We start from the raw sequence: 18,638 nt of genomic DNA, 5'->3' as shown, positions 1-18,638 counted from the left end.
GAGAAACAGAACAAACACGGCAGATAGATATACAGACAGATATACAGACAGATAGACAGACAGACAGACAGACAGAGAGATAGATATTTTAAGGAACTGGCTCACATAATTAATTGTGGGGGCTGGTAAGTATGAAATCCATAGGGCAGGCCTACAGGTTAGAAATTCAAGTAGTTGACATTCCAGGCTTGAGTCCAAATACTGCAAGGCAGCAGGCTAGAAACTCAGCCAGAGTTTCTATGTTGAAGTCTTGGGAAGAATTGCTTCCTAGAGAGCTCAGTCTTTGCTCTTAAGGCCTTCAACCAGTTGCATGAGTTCTAACAAAGATTCCTTGACCAAACTTAACCAGCCTCCTCTAAACTCTTTTCTCAACTAGGCCCTGACTTTTCAGCTTCTGTGTTTGTCTGTGCATTGTTCAGTTTTAGCAAGAATCCTGCTAAGTCAGCTTAGCCATAATCCTTCATCGTCAATATCTGATAACTGGTTCCTCACCCTCCACCACCCCCCAGGTGACATTTGATCACCCTAGTTTGCCTTCAGCAAGAGCCCTTTTAGGTCAGTTTGGCCAGAATCCTCTCTTACTCCTGAGGTTTCCTCTTAGTAATTTTCCATCCACTGACATGCTCCCTCCCTTAGCCTGCTCCTGGGCTATAAATTCCCACTTTTCCTTGTTGTATTTGGAATTGAGCCCTATCTCCCTCCCTTACTACCAAACTTCATTGTAGTAGACCCCCTAAATAAAATCTGCCTTATGTTCTTTAACAAGCGTCAGGAATAATTTCTCTTTAACAGGTCTATCCACATTATGGAGGGTAATCTGCTTTATTTAAAGTTGATACAAATGTTAATGAGATCTAAAAAATACCTGCACAGCAACATCTAGAGGGGTATTTGACCAAACAATTGGACACCATAGCCTAGCCAAGGTGACAGATAAAATTAACCATCACACTGGTATAGGGAAATATTATTTTATTTTGCACTTCAACCTTGTATCCTACAACTTTATTATATTAATAATTTATTCATAGTTTTTTTTAAACTTTCTAAATATCCAAACATGTCTCCAGTAGGTAATGATAATTTTATTCTTCCTTTCCAAGCTTTGTGTCTTTTATTTCTTATTCATGCTTGTTTCTCCTGGGTAAGATCTCCAGGAAAACGTCAAGTTGAAATGATGACAGAAGTCATTCTGGGCACATTCTCAAATTCCACGGAAATCTTCCACATTTTACTATTAAGTATGGTATTTGATTTTTTCTTTTGGTAGATTTATCAATTAAAAGGATATTTTCTATTTCTAGTTTAATATTTTTTAAAAAGTCATGACTATGTGTTAAATTTATCAAATATGTTTCTGCATCTATTGAGGTGATCAATAGTTTTCGCCTTTTATTCAGTTAATACGAAGAATTACATTGTTTTTTTTTTCCCAAATTTAAACAATTCTTGCATTCCTGTACTAAATCCAATTCAGTTATCTCCTTCTCTCTCTCTGTCCCTGTCTCTCTCTCTCTTCACCCACACATGCACATACCACTTGGATTTGATTTTAAGATGTCTGTACCTAAGTTTATGAGTTTGACCTATAATTTTTATTTCCTGCAATGTCTTTGCCAGGTTTTGATATTAGGATTAAGCTGGCCTCATAATATAAGGTGTAAAGTGCTCCCTTCCTCTTTTGAAATAAATTTTTTTGGAAGAGTTGTGTAAAACTGGCAATATTCCTCCCTTAAATGGTAGATATAATTCACTATCTGGGTTCTTATTTGTGGGAAAACTTTTCATAATGAATTTATTTATTAAAAATAGGAGTGTTCAACTTGACTCAATTTTAATAATTTATATTTTCCTAGGAATTTGTCTAGTTTATATTTTGAAATTTGTCAAAAAATTGCTTAAATCTCCTTATCATCTTTTTCACGTGACTAGAATCTGTAATGATATCTATTTTATTCCTCATTTTATTTGTTCCTTCTTTTGTTCTTCACTATTCTTGCTACTAATATCAATTTTATGAGTCTGTTAAAATAATGTTTTGTTTTTTGAATAATTTGTCTATTTTATATTGTTGAATTTATTGGAATAATGTCATTAATTTTTAATAACTGTGGAATATGTAATGTCCTAATTTCTTATATAGGTATATATTTTTTCTTAGTCAACTTTGCTACGGGTTCATCAATATTATTTTTTTTCCCAAAGAACCAACATTTGGCTTTGCTGATCTATAAGTATGCTTCCTTTCTATTTCACTAATTTCTGTCTTATCCTTTATTTGCTTTGATTTTTCTTTATATTTAATTTGCTTTTCTAACTTTTAACTTCTTGAGAACTTAGATGCTCATTAATTTTCAGCATTTTTTGGTAATACATGAATTTAAAGATATAAACTACTCTTAATACACGGCTTTAGATATATCTCACAGTTTTGGTATGTTGCATTTTCATTATCATTCAATTAAAATTATTTGGTAATTTCCATTGTGGTTTCTTTCTTGAATCATAAGTTATTTGGAAGTTATATTAGGTTCCAATATATGGAAAATTTTAATTTCCATTATTATTATTGCTATTCATTGATGATCTCATTACATTGTGGGTGGAGTATTTGTTAGTCCTAATGTCTTTGAAATTTGTTGATAATTGCTTTACAGCTTAATACCTGATCAATTTTTGTAAGTGCTCCATGTATATACTGTAGCTCTTAAGTGCAGTATTTCATGCGTGTCATTTAGATCAATGCTGTTAACAATTTGAAAAAAATTGATATAGATTCTTAGTGATTTTATCTTGTGATCTAATCAGTTACTATCAAAGATGTGTTAAAAATTTCCCCACTATTAATCTAGTTTGTCTTTCTCACTTTAATTCTGCTATTTTCTTTTTGGTGAGGAACATTAGCTCTGAGCTAACATCTGTTACCAATCCTCCTCTTTCTGCTGAGGAAGATTGGCCCTGGGCCATCTGTGCCCATTTTCCTCTACTTTATATGTGGGACGCCTGCCACAGCATGGCTTGACCAGTGATGCACAGGTCTGTGCCCGGGATTCAAACCCGCAAACCCTGGGCCACAGAAGCAGACTGCATAAACTTAACCACTACGCTACCCGGTTGGCTCCAAGTTCTGTCAATTCTTAAAGAATAGGTTGAAAACATTTTGTGACAGGATTATAGCCATCATTTTAATCACTATTGCATTCACAGTTATATTATCTTTATGTTTCTGAGATTTGGCTTCCATAAAACAGATTTACTGCTCAATTCAGTTAAGCATGCAGTGAATAACAGGTTAAAGACTAGCAAATTCCATCAGAACAGTTAAACTGTTTTGCATATATAGACATTATTAATAACGGAATGCTTTTGGAATTTTTAAGGTAAATTGTAAAGAACTCATCTGAACAAACAGTGACATTATATGCTCGACAAGTTTTACAAAACTATTAAGAAAATAAACTTAGTTTATATTTGCATTTTCACTTTTATCAATAACCAAATCTTCCCAGAAAGTTCTCAACTTTCTAAGTATTCTAATATCCAGATTTTTGCTCTATTGATTCTCTTTATCGTACATTTCAATATTTCATTATTTGCTCGTTAAAAATATTTTCTATTTTTTGGATATATTCATTTTGTACCTTGTTTTAGCCTTTCTTCTGTTTTAATATAAGAATGTATAATTACACATTTCCGTCTATGTTCTAAATACTTTTACAGTAGAGACCTTTCATTTCTAAATTATTTTCTTAATCTGCTTGGTTATTTTTAATAATTTCTTGCTTTTTCATTTTCCTTTTAATTCCTTCTTTTATTTCTCTCAATATCTTAAATATACTTATTTTATTTTCTGTTTTTGAGAATTCCAATATCTTCAGGCTTTGTGTATCCAAGGCCTGCAGATATTGTTTTTACAGTTCTTTCACTATATTGTTTTTACATTTACTCTCATTTCAGACGGCTAGTTTTTCTGGGATGAGTCACCCAGATGATATGAATTCTTGTCCGAATTCATGTGTGATTTTTTGCTAGAAATTTTCCTGAAAAGCTCTAACAGTTTATTTGCAAATCTTGAGAAGATCTCAGACAGTCAAGTTTCCTTAAAGGCTCCCTCTCTCTGTAGAAGGAAATTTGCACCCTAGTTCTTCCATTGAGAGCGCGGCCCTTCTAGGTTTCCAGCTACACCTGTGTGTGAGGGGGTGATGGGCGGGGTGGGGGAAGGCGTGGGGTCACTAATCTGTCACCCATCCTATTTGGTCTCAGCCTCCGTCTTATTTCCCTTGTGTCTGTAAAACCACATGATCCAGAACCTTGCTACTAACACTGTGGTCCTCAGACAAGCAACATCGGCATCACCTGGGGGACTCGATTGGAAATGCAAAATCTTAGGCACTGACTCCAAAAGTTCTCCTTGTGGATTTTTCTTTTCTTTTTGTTTTGGCTTCCTTTCCTGTCCTATCAGCTGTATACTTACATACACGTGAGTCCTGTGTACAATAAGAAGTTAAAAAACAATTTTAGGAGCAACCGCGTTAGACGTTTAAATCACAAAAACATCGCAACGACGCCAACACCTGTTCTTTAGATGCAGGGCAGTCTGCGCTGAGACCAGCTCCGCGCGTGGCTGCGTGGTTGATCACAAACCATGCAATACATCCGTGGGGATGAAATCCGTTCTTGCTATTGTGCCTCTCTGCCAGTTTCCTCTCAGCTCCCCATCAGTCCTCTCTTCTTCCTTCAATCACAGCAGGCCACCAAACCACCGCGAAAACACGGACTAACGGATTTCGGGAGTAGCTGGGCTCCCCGAGGGAGGAGCGAGAACTGACGGAGCATGCGTGAAGCGGGGTTCGCGCACATGCGCAGTGGCCGGCGCAGGGCCGCGCGCCCGTGTCCCCGGGCGGCTGCGCGCGCGGCTGACGTGTGCGGCGGCGGCCGAGGCGGCGAGGCTCTGGGAGGGAAGGAGCCGCGGGGGGAGGGGAGGGGGCTGAACCCGGAAGTGGGTAGGCGCTGGAGCCAGCGCGCCCGGAGTGGAGCTCAGCGGCTGGGAGCCAGCGGGGGAGCCCTGGGTTCCCGGTAATGGATCTGTGGGGCGTCTGCCCTGGGAAACCGGGGTGGGAGGGGGAGCGGGCCCGCCGTGGGCGAGCGCAGTCTCCGCCCGGGCAGGGCCTGGGACGGCTCCTCTGCCTGCTTTAGCCGTCCCTCCGGTTGACCCTGCTCCGCCAGCCCTGCGCCCCTCCTGGGGCCGTGTCCCGCCAGGTGGCTTCGGCCGGGGGACGTCCTCTGTCCCCGAAGAGGTGTGCCTGGCCCGCCCTGGGAAAGCATGTTAATGGAGACACTTGGATTCCGCGGCCGCGACGGCCTTATTGTCACCATCCCAGCGCCCCTAAACCCCTCGGGTCGCCCTCCTCGACCTGTACCCTCAAAGATCTAGAAGGGATTCCTCCCTTTTCTGCCCTCCCTTTATCCACCCTGTTTCTGAATCAGGCTTGAAAGGTGTGCTTTGGCTTCCTTTAAAATTATTCTTTTGTTGGCTGTCTTTTCCAACCCGGCCCTCCTTGTTCTCCGCCCTAAAATCTTAGTCACGAATGAGTGGAAGCCGTGCCTGGATCATAATTCAGTTATAATTCAGAGAGGATGCGTGGAAATGCCGTGAAGGATTTAGGATTGCTTTGCCATGGAGTTATTTTACGTGGTTCTTACTCTCTTGCAGACCATGACACCCTCGGGCACGCCCCTCCAGAAGCTGTTATCCAAGACAATCTAGTTTTTTTTTCTTTTTTTTTTTTTTTAATAAATCCCTCAAGACACTTATGAAGTTTCTTGTTCTGAAATTGTTGTACTGCAATGAAGAAAAGGAGAAAGGTTACTTCAGATCTTGACGAGAAGATCCATCTAGGCTATCATAACGATTCTGCAGAAGGAAATGTGGCAGTGGAGTGTGACCAAGTAGCCTATACTCGTTCCACAGAAAGACCGACTCCTGAAGCTCTTCGCTGTTATCAGGAACTTCCTCCCTCTCCAGATCAGAGAAAACTGTTGAGTTCTTTGCAGTATAATAAGAATTTGCTAAAGTATTTAAATGACGACAGGCAGAAACAACCGTCGTTCTGTGACTTACTTATCGTAGTAGAAGGAAAAGAATTTAGTGCACACAAAGTTGTTGTTGCTGTTGGCAGTAGTTATTTTCATGCGTGTTTGAGCAAAAATCCAAGCACTGATGTTGTTACCCTGGATCATGTAACACACTCAGTGTTTCAGCATTTGCTTGAATTTCTTTACACATCAGAGTTTTTTGTGTACAAATATGAAATACCTCTTGTTTTAGAGGCTGCGAAATTTCTGGACATTATAGACGCAGTTAAGCTGCTAAATAATGAAAATGTTGCCACTTTTCAGTCTGAGCTAACTGAAAAGTCATCACCAGAAGAAACACTAAATGAATTAACTGGAAGACTATCAAATAATCATCAGTGTAAATTCTGTAGTAGACATTTTTGTTATAAAAAGTCTTTGGAGAATCATTTGGCTAAAACCCATAGGTCCCTTTTGTTAGGGAAAAAACATGGGTTAAAAATGCTGGAGAGAAGTTTTTCCACAAGAAGATCAAAAAGGAATCGGAAGTGCCCTGTTAAGTTTGATGACACCAGTGATGATGAACAAGACAGTGGTGATGGGTCCGACAATTTGAATCAAGACAATTTTGATAAGGAAAAGTCAGATAGAAATGATTCTGAGGATCCTGGAAGTGAATATAATGCTGAAGAAGATGAGCTAGAGGAGGAAATGTCAGATGAGTACTCTGACATTGAAGAACAAAGTGAAAAAGATCATAATGACGCAGAAGAGGAGCCTGAGGCTGGTGATTCTGTAGGAAATATTCATGAGGGGTTAACTCCTGTAGTCATTCAGAACAGTAACAAAAAAATATTGCAATGTCCTAAATGTGATAAAACATTTGACCGAATAGGTAAGAAAAGAAAGCTTGTTTTCTGTCTCTGATAACTTATTTTTCATGGATATTTTAAAGGTGATAATTAAAAACTAAACTTTGAAAGTAACTTTTGAAAAGAGTACTTAACTAGGGTGGATATTTGATTTTCAAAACATTTTATTCTGTTATTTTAAATGTGTTGTGATTCAGGAATTAATTTCAGTATTTATGTTAGCCTTGGTTTTCTCTTCCTCATGCCCCAACAGTAGGTGACAGATCATTAGGTCATGTATTTGGTATAAAAAACTCCAGAGTATCAATAGTTATGAGTGTAGAGCTTTGATTTATATGCTAATTTAATTTCATAGATAAGTGCTATTTTTGACTCATAAAATTGAATTGGATTATATCAGATTTAATTTAATAATTTATTAGCTATTTCCCCCTTGAACATGGTGATATGTGAGTTAGAAATATAGTCACTTTTCCAGTATCTAGTACGGTTTAGAATTGGGATGTTTCAGATTAGACTAATGTACAGCTAAGGATAAAACTGTGCTGAATGTAGTTTAATTCTATAGGTAGAGACTTTAAGAAGTGTCCTAATTAGTAGTATTCTTTGGTTATTATAATGATGAATAAATCAACTTTTCCCTTATTGGAAAAGCCTTTGTAGGAAGTGTGGTCCATAACCTTAAGTTAAAAATATGTCAGTGAACATTTAATTTAATATTTGCTAATAAAATAATTTTTGGAGATATCTTAAATGAACTATTCTGATGTGAACTTTTAAATTGCAACAGTTAAGCTATTTCCATATAAGTCAGAGTTATGAAATTGTGAAATGCTTTCTGCCACGTATAATAATAATAGGAACATATAAATGCAATTTGACCTTGTAAAATTACTTGTGCAGTTTACTATATATCCCCGTGTGTCTTGCTGTATTGTTACCGATATAGGTGGAAATTGGTTTTATAAGGTATTAGTAATCATTTGCTCTCAAAATATGCGACAGTATGCACAATGGCATAACAGTGGTAACATGTTTTTGCTTTTTATTATGCCTTTGAATATTTTTGTCTCTGAATCAGAATATTTTTGACAATCAAATTTAATAATTATTACTATTTTTACTGTGTTTGAGGCTCTGTACAAACTTGAATAAAATAACTTTTCTCGAGTAACTCAATCAATTGTAAGAGTAAACAAATACAAGTAACTTAAACTCAGGCTGGATAAATGCTCTTGTAGAGCTATGAACAAATACTAGGAGGGGTATAGAGAAGAGAACAACATTTTTGGGTTGAGATATCTGAGAATATTTCATCTTTCCAATAAATTCTGCTTCTTAGACTTTGTATTCTTAGCACATGCTTCTTGTATTCTGCCTTAATTTGACCTAATTTGACTTGAGATGAGTGAAGGGGGGCCAGTTCACAAATGGCATTGAAGGCCCAGCACCTAGATCTCTAACCATCCTGTTGAACTCTAGGCCTGTGAGACAGGGGTTCTATGTACAAGTAAGATTGGGAAGACTATACACTGTAATTCACAATCTGTATTAACTGTCAAATTCTCTAGTAAAGAAACTTGTTAACCTGGCATTTCCTCAAATAATTTTACTACAAGACACTTTTGGAGTACTTCTTTCAATGTCCCAAGAAACTAGAGTTCTTTGCACACAATTTGGGAAAATACTGCTCAAGATTAAGGTCCCGATATACTAAGAGGAAGGCGTTTTGCAGCTTTTTAAACTGAGGGCAGCCCAGATAATTGTGGGAATCAGTAGGTCACTCTGTAGGCTTATTTTGAGCCTACTTTTCTGAGTGTATTTACATTACAGCCCTCTTTTACCCACCTCCCTCTTTTGTGTAGCCTCCTCGGATCTGCTTACTTTTCCCAGGTGCTTAGAGAGAGAGAGATTGAGATTGAGATTATATCATACTGGTTTAAAAAGCATGAGCTGTGGTGATGTCAGACTGCCTGCAGTTTTGAATCCAGGTCTTGGGCAAGTTACTTAACCTGCCTGTACTTTTGTTTCCTCATACGTAGAGTGGGGTGATGCTGATATGATGCTAATAGTGTGTTCTTATGAAGATTATAATGATGATTAAATGGGATAGTCCTTGTGAATCACTTAAAATATTGTGTTAAAATATTGTGTGAAATTTAGAAGGTGTTCAAGGAATGTTAGCTACTCTTATTAATCTAGTACGGTTATTGTGTCTCTAATATGCCAAATACTGCTAAGCAAATATGAAATGATATATTTTCTGTCCTCAAGAATCTTAGAGTTTAATGAGTACATGCAAAAACACAATCATATTGCAATAAAGATAATCTTATCAGGATAAGTACAGAGGACTAAAGGAATCAGGAAAGATTTCACAGAGCAGGTAGTATTTGGGCTGAGACCTAAAGAAGAGGGAGGAATTTACAAGGTAGAAGGACTAACACGTGCAAAGACATTGAGGTGTGTGGTGTTCTGGAAGTTGCTAAGGGGTGGGTGCTTTCACAGTGGGCAAGGAGGCGTGATGAACATGACAAGAGATGAGAATTGGCAAGTAAGCAGAGGGCAAATTTTGAATGGTTTTTATACTATACAGAAGAGTTTGCATTTTATCCAGCAAGTGATAAACTTGAAAAAACTGACAGAGGAAATGACAGTCTACAGAAGTTTTAGAAAGATCATGCTGGCTTCAATGTGGAGAGGGAAATTGGAAAGGACCAGGAGGATATTGTAGGCTATGAAGACAAGTGGCATTGGGAATGAGATGTGGAATGAGGGTAGATCAGAGAGTTGCACTCAATGTAGACTAAGTGGACTGGTGATGGGTAGAATGAAAATATGTAGAAGGAGACCTATGTTTCTTAAATGTCTTCCTTTATCATCTCTATCGGAAGTCCTGTTGATTCTTCAAAACAACAGTTCAAGGGCCATTTTCCAATAATCCCTCTCAGATTACCCACATTCCTTTTACAGGATTTAAAAATGTCCACCTAGATTTTTGGTTGTTATTTAAAATATCTCATTAGATTGTGAGCCTGCAAGTTTTATATCTTATTTTTGGTTAGTATCCTTTGTGATACCCCAGGTCATGTCAAATAATAAATTTTCAGTAAGCTCTTGTTTAATTGAACTAAGTGGAAAGGTTGATGTCAGACTTTTCTTTGGATTTGTAAGAAGTCAGTGAGGCGTCCTTCTAAGTTTCTAACTTTGCTGTCTTGGAGTGGGTTTATGAGAGATAATAAGCTGAGACCTTCTGCTGGAACCATTAGCTCCACAATATGGAGTGGACTAATTCGATTCCATTACTTTGGATCTGTTATCCTTTCTGATGTATTTAGTAGTTGCTTGGAGTGAGACTCCTGATCCAGTTATATTTTTCCTTAGGCTACCAGCTGTCCTATTCTCAGCCTGTTCTCATGCAAATAAGAGTCCTTTGACCTTTTCCCCTTATATCAAAAACCTGGTAAGTGAAAAGGCAAAAACAGGGAGAAGATGACAGATGGAGTGAGAGAGAAAATTTGGATAATTTATCCTTTTTATTGTTCCTACTAGGAACTAAAATCTTTCCTTGGATTAAATTTATAATCTCTTCTAGAGGTAGAGAATGTTTTTTAGCTTTTCTAAAAAATGTGACTCATAGACCATCCTGACAGAGATTCCACTTGATTCTTAATAGAGAAGAGTTATGATAGGGGCGCAATTCTCTACTTTAAGATTAAATATTTTAGTTAAGTATTCTTTAGGGTATGCCATATGAATAAATTCAAGGTATAATGTAAGGTTTAGCAAGATCAGATAATGAGCTAATTTGGTGATGTTTCTCTTTATAAAAACTGCATACAAAATCTGATGATAATTTTGCATGACCCATATAGAGGAATAATAAGTTCTGAAGCACAAGGTCAAGTTTTTTCATGTGAAAATATCTTTATTTTATGTCTCCTGATTTAGAACACAATTTGTATTGAGATTCAGTTCAGAAAAATACTGTGGATGAAATTTCTTAATATTTTATGTGTTTTCCATTGGTGATCAAGAATAGTTGGGCATAGTTTAGTGTTCTCTGAAGGAATACTCTTTTTTGATTGAAAATTTATTTGAAATGAACATTTTGATTATTGAATTCTACCCACCCCATAAAAAAAGAAGAAACAAATGTAGATGTTGACAGTGTTTATACTGAGGAGTACCCCCCACACCCCTACCATTTGTTTTAAATGTGGGATTTCTTTGGAGACTAAAATTTAAATTTGAATTAATAAGGAAAAAGTTTTTTTCACTTTAGAGATTCTTCATGTCATAATGAATTATTCAAATTTGTGCATTTTCATTGATTTCTTTGGACTTTGCTGAATTTATTTAAATCTTTTTTCTGTTTTTTAATGAGGAAGATTGTCCCTGAGCTAACATCTGTGCTAGTCTTCCTCCATTTTGTATGTGGGACACTGCCATAGCGTGGCTTGATGAGCAGTGTGTAGGTCCACTCCCAGCATCCGAACCCACGAACCCCGGACCACCGAAGTGGAGTGCACAAACTTAACCATTATGCCACCCAGCCAGCCCTTTATTTAAATCTTTTTTAAAAATTTTGGCTATTTCAGTTTAAATTTCCAAACTTTGTATGTTCTTTTCTTGGTTAAGTCTTGTTAAGTCTACTGGTCTGTAGGAAAATGGAAGTTAATAGTTAAAAGTGGTTTTGACTTTTAATTTAACTGCCATTTTAATGGTTTTAATATTCAACTACATGTAACTTAATTTTTATTTGCAAGCAAGCAAGATTTTCTTCACTTTAAAAAAAGGGAAAATGCTGCTAATTGTTAATTTAACATCTTTCCAGCAAAAGCATTTTCATGGAAAATAAAAGATTTGGTGAAAAATTTTTCTTATGCTTTAAGATTTTTATTAAGTGGCTCTTTCTGTTCACTTGGGTATCAAAATCAGGAGATTTAAGCATTTGGGGGTTGATAAGTTATCTTTCAGTTTTGAGAATCTGTGCTAAACGTGCATGATCAGTCCCTAGTTAGGAATGGGCCTATTCCAAAAATCACTTATAATTTCGTCGTTTAAAAATCAGACTGTGGGGCCGGCCCCGTGACTTAGCTAGCGGTTAAGTGCGCGTGCTCTGCTACTGGCGGCCCGGGTTCAGAACCCCGGGCGCGCGCCGACACACCGCTTCTCCGGCCATGCTGAGCCCACGGCCCACATACAGCAACTAGAAGGATGTGCAACTATGACATACAGCTATCTACTGGGGCTTTGGGGGAAAAAAAAAAAGAGGAGGACTGGCAAATGATGTTAGCTCAGAGCCGGTCTCCCTCAGCAAAAAGAGGAGGATTAGCATGGATGTTAGCTCAGGGCTGATCTTCCTCACAAAAAAAATAAATAAATAAAAATCAGACTGTGTACTCTTGATTTATTTACATTTTTTTTTACCACAAGTATGTATCATCTACATAATTTAAAAAGCAAGTTTAAGAAAAATGAAACGTCAGAACTTTCACAATCAATTTTTTTTTTTTTGTGAGGAAGATCGGCCCTGAGCTAACATCCATGTTAATCCTCCTCTTTTTGCTGAGGAAGACCGGCTCTGAGCTAACGTCTATTACCAGTCCTCCTCCTTTTTTTCCCCCAAAGCCCCAGTAGATAGTTGTATGTCGTATCTGCACATCCTTCTAGTTGCTGTATGTGGGACGCGGCCTCAGCGTGGCCGGAGAAGCGGTGTGTCAGTGCCCGCCCAGGATCTGAACCCGGGCCGCCAGTAGCAGAGCGCGCGCACTTAACTGCTAAGCCATGTGGCCGGCCCCAAGGAAAACTTTTTAAAATTCCATACAGTGTCCTCTATCTTTTCCAAATTAAAATTGTGGGATATTAGTACATATTGATAATGTTTGGATTCTGTACCTTATCTCACATGTAAATGATGTGTAACAAATATTAAGGTATCCAATGCAAGTGTGCCATATTATAGTAATAGAGAAAGAATAAAATCGACTCAAAACATTTTCCCAAAGAAATTATGTTATACCAGTAATGTTCTGGTTATACTCTGCAAAAAGTAATATAAATCAGTGTTTTTCCAACTTTTTTGGATGGTTCACGGTCAGAAATATATTATTATACAGTATACATATTTATACATACGTGCTCATACATAAATTGAAGCTAAAAAATTGCATGAAACTAGTGAATGCTCTGATGTTTTCTACTCTATTCCTTTTTTCCTCCCAATGTTAGTCACAACACAACGAATTGATTTCATGCACACCAATGGCCTTTAGTTTGTAAAGCACTGATCTAAACCATAGCATAGCTCAATTCTTGTTTTATAGAACCTAGTTGTTATTTGTGATGTCTGTGAAAAGTCATTCTGGATTTCACCTTGGGACACACATGAACACCTTCCCGCCAATAAAGTCGAGTATTAGATCTCATCCCTTCAACCCAGCAGGGGAAGTGGTGGTAGCGTGTGTATATGCCTGTGTAAGTGGTGGATATGCCCTAGCAGTGGCAGAAGGAGAACCGAGAAACTAGGCAGTTATAGCAATGGCAAGGGGAAAAAGCGAAGTTCTTCCATTGTTCTCGGAGAGCTGAAACCCCTGTTTGATCTGTTATAACATGTATTGGTAAATCAGGTGTATCCGTATTTATATTTGAGATGTACCTACGTGTCTGTACTGTGACTAGTAAGCTATATAATAATAATAATGACTAATATTTATTAATGCTTACTGTGTGCTGGGATGTTTTAAGTGTGGTGTATATATTAACTCATTTACTTCCCACAACCCCATGAAGTGTTAATCAGCTCAGGTAGAGAGAGGTTACATTATTAGCCTCATTAAAATCACACAGCTAATATAGCAGGCGCATAAACATTGACTGAGTTTTCTGACTACATGCTTGTAAGAACTGCATAGACCATTCTGTATGGTCTGTATCTAAATACCTAATGGATTTTTCATCATACTTTTGTTTTTCTTTGCTTATGATTGTCATCCTTCTCCCTACCTTAAGGAAAATACCTTGATTCTCTTTCCTCAGTATTCTTTATGTAAGTGCAATGTAATTAATTTTTAGATGATATACTATGTATTTGTTAAATTTAATCGTGTAGAATATGTAATAAATTGGGCAATTTATTTATTTTATTAAGTAGACAAGTAATTATGATAACGTTCTTTCCTCACTGGCCTTGGAATACTTTGGGTTTTTTCTAATTTCCACGACATATATATATATCTCTCTATATATACATATATAGGATTTATCTTCTTTTTTTAAGTGTATGACTGAAATGCTATTCTTTTACATTAGCCTTGGCCTGAAGAAAAATTTATATATTTATTTTGCAGGACAAAGCAAAGCTAAACTTTTAATTGAAAATTGCTCTTCATATGGATAGTATTTTTTATTTTTATTGCCTTTTGCTTGAAAGTGCCCTTAATTGAAATTTCTGCCTTTAGCTGCTAGATATGCTCATTCACAACTTTGATTACAGAGTAATAATAATAGCCAACATTAATTGGTAGTTTATAATGTCGGACTGTTGTAACTGCTTTATGTGTATTCATTTATTCTTATGACAGTCCTTTGAGGTAAACACTATTATTCCACTTTTATTTTTATACATTTTTATGTTGTACATTTTTTTTTTTTTTTTGGTGAGGAAGATTAGCCCTGAGCTAACATCTGCCAATCCTCCTCTTTTTTTGCTGAGGAAGACTGGCCCTGGGCTAACATCCATGCCCATCTTCCTCCACTTTATATGCGACGTCACCACCGCATGGCTTGACAAGCAGTGCGTCGGTGCACGCCCGGGATCCAAACTGGTGAACCCCGGGCCGCTGCAGCGGAGTGTGCGCACTTAACCGCCTGCACCACCGAGCCGGCCCCCTGTGTTGTACATTTTTAATATTACGTTATTATTTTTTTCAAATGAGAAAGATGTGAGGCAAGGTTACGTGTCCAAGGTCACATAGCCTGCAATTTAAAGATCCAGTATTCATTTTCCAGGTCATGGATTCAGGGTCTGAGCCCTTACCTGTGGTGCAGCTCTGCCTCTGTAATGTGGAAATTCATATTCTAAATAATGACGTAAAAGAATTTTAGTCTAAGTAGGAATATAAGTAAAAATGTCTATTTTTATTTCACTTTTTATTGTAAGTTTTCTCTTTGGAAAGTCTATGTCGAAATTCTTCGTTCTTTCTATTGGAAATACCTGTAACATTTGTACAGAACGCAGATATGTATTCAGATTCTAATACAAATCTCACATTAGTATGACTCCAGGTGTCTGTATGTTATACCTGTTCATCTTTCCGTTTTCCCACGTTCTCTGATACTGCCCATGTATGTTGTTGGCTTCAGCAATTTAGTATTAAGCATGTAGTTAAATAACAGGCGATTTACTTGTTTCCTAATATCTGTAAGTTGGAGAGATCTTATATGAAAGGGCTGTAGTGAAGGTTAGGTTTTGTTGAGTATTCTAGAGTTGTAGTACCCTTTCCAGATTACCTTCCATGGGAAGAGAGATGATAATATCATATATTAGAGGATATATAAACATATTATTTTGCCCTTTTATGATGTTTTAAGAGGACTGTCAAATCTGAAAATCCCTTTATTTCGTGGATATACATAGTGAAAGTAAAATATGAAAATACTAAATCATAAATGATGAGTTAATTTTAAATTAAAGAAAAATACATTTTAAAGTTTTATTTAAGTTCAGAGAATTTGCCAGCAGAATTTTAAGCAAATTTCTTAAAACTCTTGGTTTTTAAAATGTGTAAACATGAATAATTGGTTTTTTAAAATGACCCAAGTTTTCAAGGAAAGGTATACTTTGAGCAGTATGCTCAAAGCAGTAAGTCTTTGAGGTTTATCAGAGATAGACATTTAGGTAAACTTTTTTCTAGTTTTGGGTATGGATGTGGGTATGGGTATTAAATATCCTATTAATCCTGAGTTTTTATTCCACTGTCAAATTGCAATCACTATGTGGTAAATGTACCAAATTTAATTTTAATTTCTCTTTTTATAGGGAAATATGAGAGCCACACACGTGTTCACACAGGTGAGAAGCCCTTTGAGTGTGATATTTGTCACCAGCGCTATTCGACAAAGTCTAACCTAACTGTTCACAGAAAGAAGCACAGTAATGAAACAGAATTTCATAAGAAGGAGCACAAGTGCCCTTATTGTAATAAACTTCATGCAAGCAAGAAGACTTTAGCCAAGCATGTTAAGAGGCAAGTATTATCTTGCTTCCGTAATATACTTTATTGTGCCTTCTGATTTAAATATGTAGTAAGCTAAAAACATCTATGGAGTGCTTCTCTCCAATTCTGTCATTGCTTAACGTTTTACAGACTACAAATTTATTAAGAAAAGAGCAGCAAACGTTAGTTCATTCATATTTTTTATTAATGCTATTGAGATAAAATTTTTTGATGCTGAAACAAGATCTATAGTCTATACTATAGAAATTTAAGATAGAGCATTTTGGTTATCCTATTCTGTTTTGGGTTTTGGCAAGTGTGTTTTCAAAATATATGGTTTTAGAACTCTAGGAACCTCATTCCACATGCTCAACTTTGTCTGTAGTGTATAAAAATTTGTGAGAGAAAGAATATTTAGTACTGTTTGCATATTTAACTCTAAGAAATTAAATTTACTGAACTCTGGACTAAAAAAAATCAAGTGAATTCCTTTGAAGAGTGATTATCTGTGAATAGCTAGGTTCCTGAATGTATGTAAAATATTAGACTTTTCTTTGACTATTTCTGCATAAATTTAGGCATACACGTTAATTTATTAAAATGATAATGATACCTATATTCTTAAAGTACTCACATGTGCCTGTTTCTTTAAGAAAGGAATCCGTGACTGATTCTTGTAATCACTGTCAACAGATCATATGGAATATTGACTTAACTAATATAATCTTTTTCTAATAATGTTTTTATTTTTCTCTTACAGATTTCATCCTGAAAATGCACAAGAATTTATTTCCATTAAGAAGACTAAGAGTGAAAGTTGGAAATGTGATGTAAGAGCTTTTAATTTGTAATAGAAAGCCAAAATAAATGTAATATTACCTTTGGGAAAATAATTAGATTTTAAAGTAATATAAACTTAGCTTATCTCACTTCTAGATTTATACAAAGTTATCCTGATATTTTTGTAAATTAAGCCTGGTATAGTTAGTTTTTAGATTATGGACGTGAGAAATAGAAATCCTACTTTTTATTTTTATTGTAATCACTATACCATGTATTTATAGTTGTATATAAACTGTGATATTACTGTTGCACAGAGTATAAAATGTTAGACTTTTTCCTCCAGTCCTGGTTATCTTTTGCTACATTCAAACCACCTCAAAACTTAGTGGCCTTAAACAACCATTTTATTTTATCTCACAATTTTGTGGATCAGTAATCTAAATTGGGGGCAGTGCTTTGATGGGTAATTCTTCTGTTCCACATGGTTTCAGCTGAAGTCACTCAGTTGTTTTCAGCTGATGGATGGTCTGATCTGGTCTGGTTTGGCTCCCTTTTAAAGTGGCTCACTCACATGGCCGGCAACATGGTGTTGGCCGACAACTAGGAGCTCAGTGAGGACAGATGGCTGGGGCCCTTGATTCTTATCCACTTTGGTCTCTCCCTGAGGCTACTTGAGCTTCCTTCTAGCATGGCAACTAGACTCCAAGAGTGAGTGCGTGTTCCACGAAGCCTAGGTCAAAACTATAAGGCTTTTTATGGCGCAGCCTCAGAAGTCCCAGAGCACCACTTCCAACACATTCTGTTGGTCAAACAAGTCACTACAGCCAGGGCAGTTTAAGGGGAGGGGAATCAGTCTCCATTTTTCAGTGGTAGGAGTTGCAAAGGATTTGTAGATACCTTTATTCTACCACACTTTATAATGGACTTTTTAATTATTTAGTTAAATATTGTTTAAAATAGTCACCAGCTGTCATTTTGTCTTACACCCAGGCTTCAGTTTATATACACAGCAAAATTCTTGCCATTTCTCTGATTTTAGCTTCTAGGAATTGAAGTTAATTATTAATTATTTGGATCTGCATGAGTTGGTTTCTTCTCTTACTAAGTTTGATCATCCTCAGCTGTAAAGTGATGATAATTATATCTACCTCATAGGATTATTGTGAGAAACCTCATAGGATTATTGTGAGAATTAAGTAAAATAATCCATGAATTACTTAGTATTATGCCTGGTATATAGTACCTGCTATATTATTATTATTGTTGTTATTAGAGCAGCCTCTGCATCTTTTTAAATCTGACGTCTGCCAAATTTCTTTAAAAAGTTGTGTCTCTTCCTTCTGACCACTTCAAGAGATAAATTTTAAAATGATTTTTCTGTGGTTTCTTACTTCTGTTCCTAATCAAATATATGGCAATAATGATAACACCTTTTATTCATGACATATAAGTGATTTAAAATATAAACTTAATAGATTTAGAAATGTGGACTAGAATTAAGGTAGTAAGATTACTCTCTAATCTTAGAAATTATCCTATTAGAAATGTAAGGAGTTGAAATTCAACTACCTTTAGTACTAATTTAAATAATTCGTTACTCTAATTCCTCCAAGGCATTTTTTCTGCACAATTGGAATTTGATTATACTTTTGGTAAGTTTTCTGTTGGGAGAAATTTCTCTTTAACT

General features: G+C 36.4%; 1 protein-coding gene across 1 annotated transcript in view; it reads left to right on the top strand.

Moving 5' to 3' along the window:
• Positions 1-5,017: 5,017 nt before the first annotated feature.
• ZBTB41 (zinc finger and BTB domain containing 41) overlaps positions 5,018-18,638 on the top strand; it is a 49,814-nt gene continuing 36,193 nt past the window's right edge. Inside the window, exons 1-4 of the mRNA XM_058533736.1 lie at positions 5,018-5,076; positions 5,714-6,970; positions 15,991-16,198; positions 16,929-16,998. Of these exons, the coding sequence (XP_058389719.1) occupies positions 5,848-6,970; positions 15,991-16,198; positions 16,929-16,998 (1,401 nt within the window). The 5' untranslated portion in view covers positions 5,018-5,076; positions 5,714-5,847. The remainder of the gene's footprint in view (positions 5,077-5,713; positions 6,971-15,990; positions 16,199-16,928; positions 16,999-18,638) is intronic.

The sequence above is a fragment of the Diceros bicornis genome, chromosome 38 (genome assembly GCF_020826845.1).
Source record: "Diceros bicornis minor isolate mBicDic1 chromosome 38, mDicBic1.mat.cur, whole genome shotgun sequence".
NCBI lineage: Eukaryota > Metazoa > Chordata > Mammalia > Perissodactyla > Rhinocerotidae > Diceros > Diceros bicornis.
Note: the sequence above shows the minus strand (reverse complement) of the source record. Positions and strands in the feature narration are given on the sequence as shown.